General features: G+C 36.4%; 1 protein-coding gene across 1 annotated transcript; it reads left to right on the top strand.

Annotated features, from left to right (window-relative positions):
* Window positions 1-337: 337 nt before the first annotated feature.
* Window positions 338-770, top strand: LOC110034618 (26S proteasome non-ATPase regulatory subunit 2 homolog A-like; the record flags this gene model as incomplete). The annotated part of the gene is made up of 2 exons (XM_020738868.1): window positions 338-473; window positions 555-770. Coding segments are annotated over exons 1-2 (336 nt in total), but the record flags the coding sequence as incomplete, so codon positions are not given.
* Window positions 771-892: the final 122 nt, after the last annotated feature.

Below are 892 nucleotides of genomic sequence, written 5' to 3'. Positions count from 1 at the left end.
TTGATTCTTTCTTTTCTGATTGATTCTTGAATTTCCTCTTTTAGCAATAATTTAAACATTTTTTTATATGGATATTTGTATCAGTTTCTGTTGTTTGTATTTATAAATCCTGCTTTATACAACCTGTAGCTTCACCTTTTCTGTTGAAAGTCGTTATGAATCATGCTTTATATAACCAAGCTGTAGTTTCTGAGTACTTTGGCAATAATATTTTGGTGGTTTTTTTTGACTTTGTTGTAATGGCCAATGGATAAAATATACCAATTTTATTGTCTTTCTTTATTAATTTTTAATACTTGCTGCTCACTATTGCTTGTTTGGACTTAGCATTTCGGTTATGGTACTCTGGTATCATGCAGGATAGCGTTGAGGCTACTGCAGAGGTCTCCAGGACATTTAATGAAAAGATTCGGAAATATTGCGATGTTACACTTTTATCCATGGCTTATGCTGGGACTGGGAATGTTCTCAAGGTCTTCTTTCCAAGCCTAAATACCTAAATCTTCAATATTAGCGCAGCAGTAACTTTAACCGCTAAATTGTCTTTCTTGCAGGTTCAAAAGTTATTGGGCTATTGTGCACAACATCTTGACAAGGGTGACGTGCATCAAGGCCCTGCAGTCCTTGGCATTGCTTTGGTCGCCATGGCAGAAGAATTGGGCCTTGAAATGTCTATTAGATCACTGGAACATCTTCTACAATACGGGGAGCAGAATATCAGGCGGGCTGTACCTTTGGCCCTTGGTATTTTATGCATATCGAACCCTAAGGTACTTTTATTTGTTCTAAAGCAAATTGGCTTGTCAATTGTAATATAATACATACCTTGATTCTCACACTAGTTTTAAATTGGGCTAATTAGGTCAACATTACCACTGATGCCATATACTGG

This window comes from Phalaenopsis equestris, unplaced genomic scaffold (genome assembly GCF_001263595.1).
Source record: "Phalaenopsis equestris unplaced genomic scaffold, ASM126359v1 Scaffold191448, whole genome shotgun sequence".
Taxonomy (NCBI): domain Eukaryota; kingdom Viridiplantae; phylum Streptophyta; class Magnoliopsida; order Asparagales; family Orchidaceae; genus Phalaenopsis; species Phalaenopsis equestris.
Note: the sequence above shows the minus strand (reverse complement) of the source record. Positions and strands in the feature narration are given on the sequence as shown.